The sequence below is a fragment of the Parus major genome, unplaced genomic scaffold (assembly GCF_001522545.3).
Source record: "Parus major isolate Abel unplaced genomic scaffold, Parus_major1.1 Scaffold1043, whole genome shotgun sequence".
NCBI lineage: Eukaryota > Metazoa > Chordata > Aves > Passeriformes > Paridae > Parus > Parus major.
Window position 1 is genome coordinate 1 of NW_015379913.1, and position 2480 is coordinate 2480.

The 2480-nt window shown below is 63.8% G+C and overlaps 1 protein-coding gene across 1 annotated transcript; it reads right to left on the reverse strand.

Annotated features, from left to right (window-relative positions):
* Window positions 1–25: 25 nt before the first annotated feature.
* Window positions 26–2474, reverse strand: LOC107199555 (chromodomain-helicase-DNA-binding protein 8-like; the record flags this gene model as incomplete). Its single annotated transcript, XM_033511807.1, has 3 exons — window positions 2358–2474; window positions 163–475; window positions 26–56 (listed from the first exon to the last, which is right to left on the reverse strand). Coding segments are annotated over exons 1-3 (428 nt in total), but the record flags the coding sequence as incomplete, so codon positions are not given.
* Between the last annotated feature and the right edge of the window lie 6 nt (window positions 2475–2480).

Genomic DNA, 2480 nt, shown 5'->3' on the forward strand with positions numbered 1-2480 from the left:
CACACCTGGGCACACCTGGGCACACCTGGGCACACCTGGACGCTCTCCAGACTCACCTTGGAGAAGGTGGAGCCCTTGCCCTCGCTCTCGATGGTGATGGTGGTGCCGGGGCTCACCTGGAGCCCCATGTGGACACACCTGGACACACCTGGATGAACTCACCTTGGAGAAGGTGGAGCCCTTGCCCTCGCTCTCGATGGTGATGGTGGTGCCGGGGGTCACCTGGAGCCCCACCTGGGCACACCTGGGCACACCTGGGCACACCTGGACACACCTGGACGCTCTCCAGACTCACCTTGGAGAAGGTGGAGCCCTTGCCCTCGCTCTCGATGGTGATGGTGGTGCTCCTCCGCAGCAGGATCTGCTCGATGTCCTCCTCGCAGAACTTGGCGCCCTCGTCGTCCTCGTCCATGATGGCGGCGTAGGCGCCCTTGCGCAGCAGGTCCTCGATCTCCTTCTTGGAGAACTGCTGGATCTGCGTCACACCGACACGGGGACAGGCGGACACACCGACAGGCGGACACACGGACACACAGACACGGGGACAGTTGGACAGACGGGGACAGTCAGACAGATGGACACGGGGACAGGCGGACAGACGGACAGGCGGACACACGGACACAGGGACACACGGACACAGGGACAGGCGGACACACGGACAGTCGGACACACGGACACGGGGACAGTCGGACAGGCGGACACACCGACACGGGGACAGTCGGACACACCGACACGGGGACAGGCGGACACACGGACAGGCGGACACACCGACACGGGGACAGGCGGACACACGGACACGCGGACACACGGACACGGGGACACGCGGACAGACGGACACGGGGACAGTCGGACACACGGACACGGGGACAGGCGGACACACCGACACGGGGACAGTCGGACACACGGACAGTCGGACACACGGACAGGCGGACACACGGACAGGCGGACACACGGACACACCGACACGGGGACAGGCGGACAGACGGACAGACGGACACACGGACACGGGGACAGGCGGACAGACAGACAGTCAGACACGGGGACAGATGGACACGGGGACAGATGGACAGGCGGACAGACAGATAATCAGACATGGGGACAGATGGACACACGGACACGGGGACAGTCGGACACACGGACAGGCGGGGACAGGCGGACAGACAGACAGTCAGACACGGGGACAGATGGACACGGGGACAGATGGACAGGCGGACACACGGACAGACGGACACACAGACACGGGGACACACGGACACGCAGACAGCCGGACACGAGGACAGACGGACAGGTGGACAGTCAGACAGTCGGACACACAGACAGACGGACAGATGGACACATGGACAGTCGGACAGTCGGACAGACGGACAGAAGGACACGGGGACAGTCGGACAGACGGACACATGGACAGGCAGACACACGGACAGATGGACACACGGACACGGGGACACAGGGACAGTTGGACAGACGGACAGTCGGACACAGGGACAGTCGGACACACGGACACACAGACAGATGGACAGATGGACACGGGGACAGTCGGACAGATGGACACACGGACAGTCGGACAGACGGACAGGCAGACAGGCAGACACGCGGACAGTCGGACAGACGGACACGGGGACAGACGGACACACAGACACACAGACACATGGACACATGGACAGACAGACACATGGACAGGCGGACAGACGGACACACGGACAGACACACGGACAGATGGACACTCAGACAATCAGACATGCGGACAGACGGACAAACACACGGACAGGCGGACACACGGACAGACGGACACTCGGACACGCGGACAGACGGACACTCGGACAGATGGACAGACACACGAACACGCAAACAGTCGGACGCACGGACACTCGGACCAAGTGATGTCCCCAGGATTGTCGCCCCAGGATTGTCCCCCCAGTGTCCCCAGGGATGTCCCCAGTGTCACCCCAGTGTCCCCCCAGTGTCCCCATGTTGTCCCCTGGTGCTGACCCCGGCGATGCTGCCCTCGCGGCCGCTCATGGACTGCAGCACGGCTTTGTCCCCCATGATTGTCACCCCAAGGATTGTCACCCCAGGGATGTCCCCAGTGTCCCCAGGGCTGTCCCCAGTGTCCCCAGTGTCCCCAGTGTCCCCAGTGTCACCCCAATGTCCCCAGGGCTGTCCCCAAGGGTGTCCCCAGCTCACCCCGGCGATGCTGCCCTCGCGGCCGCTCATGGACTGCAGCACGGCTTTGTCCAGCCCCAGTTTCACCCCAGGACTGTCACCCCAGGGATGTCCCCAGTGTCCCCAGGGGTGTCCCCAGTGTCCCCAGTGTCACCCCAGTGTCCCCAGGGTTGTCCCCAGTGTCCCCAGCTCACCCCGGCGATGCTGCCCTCGCGGCCGCTCATGGACTGCAGCACGGCTTTGTCCAGCCCCAGTTTCAGGCTGGCCTTGTCGAACATCTCGCGCTCGTACGAGTTGCGGGTGATCAGGCGGTACAC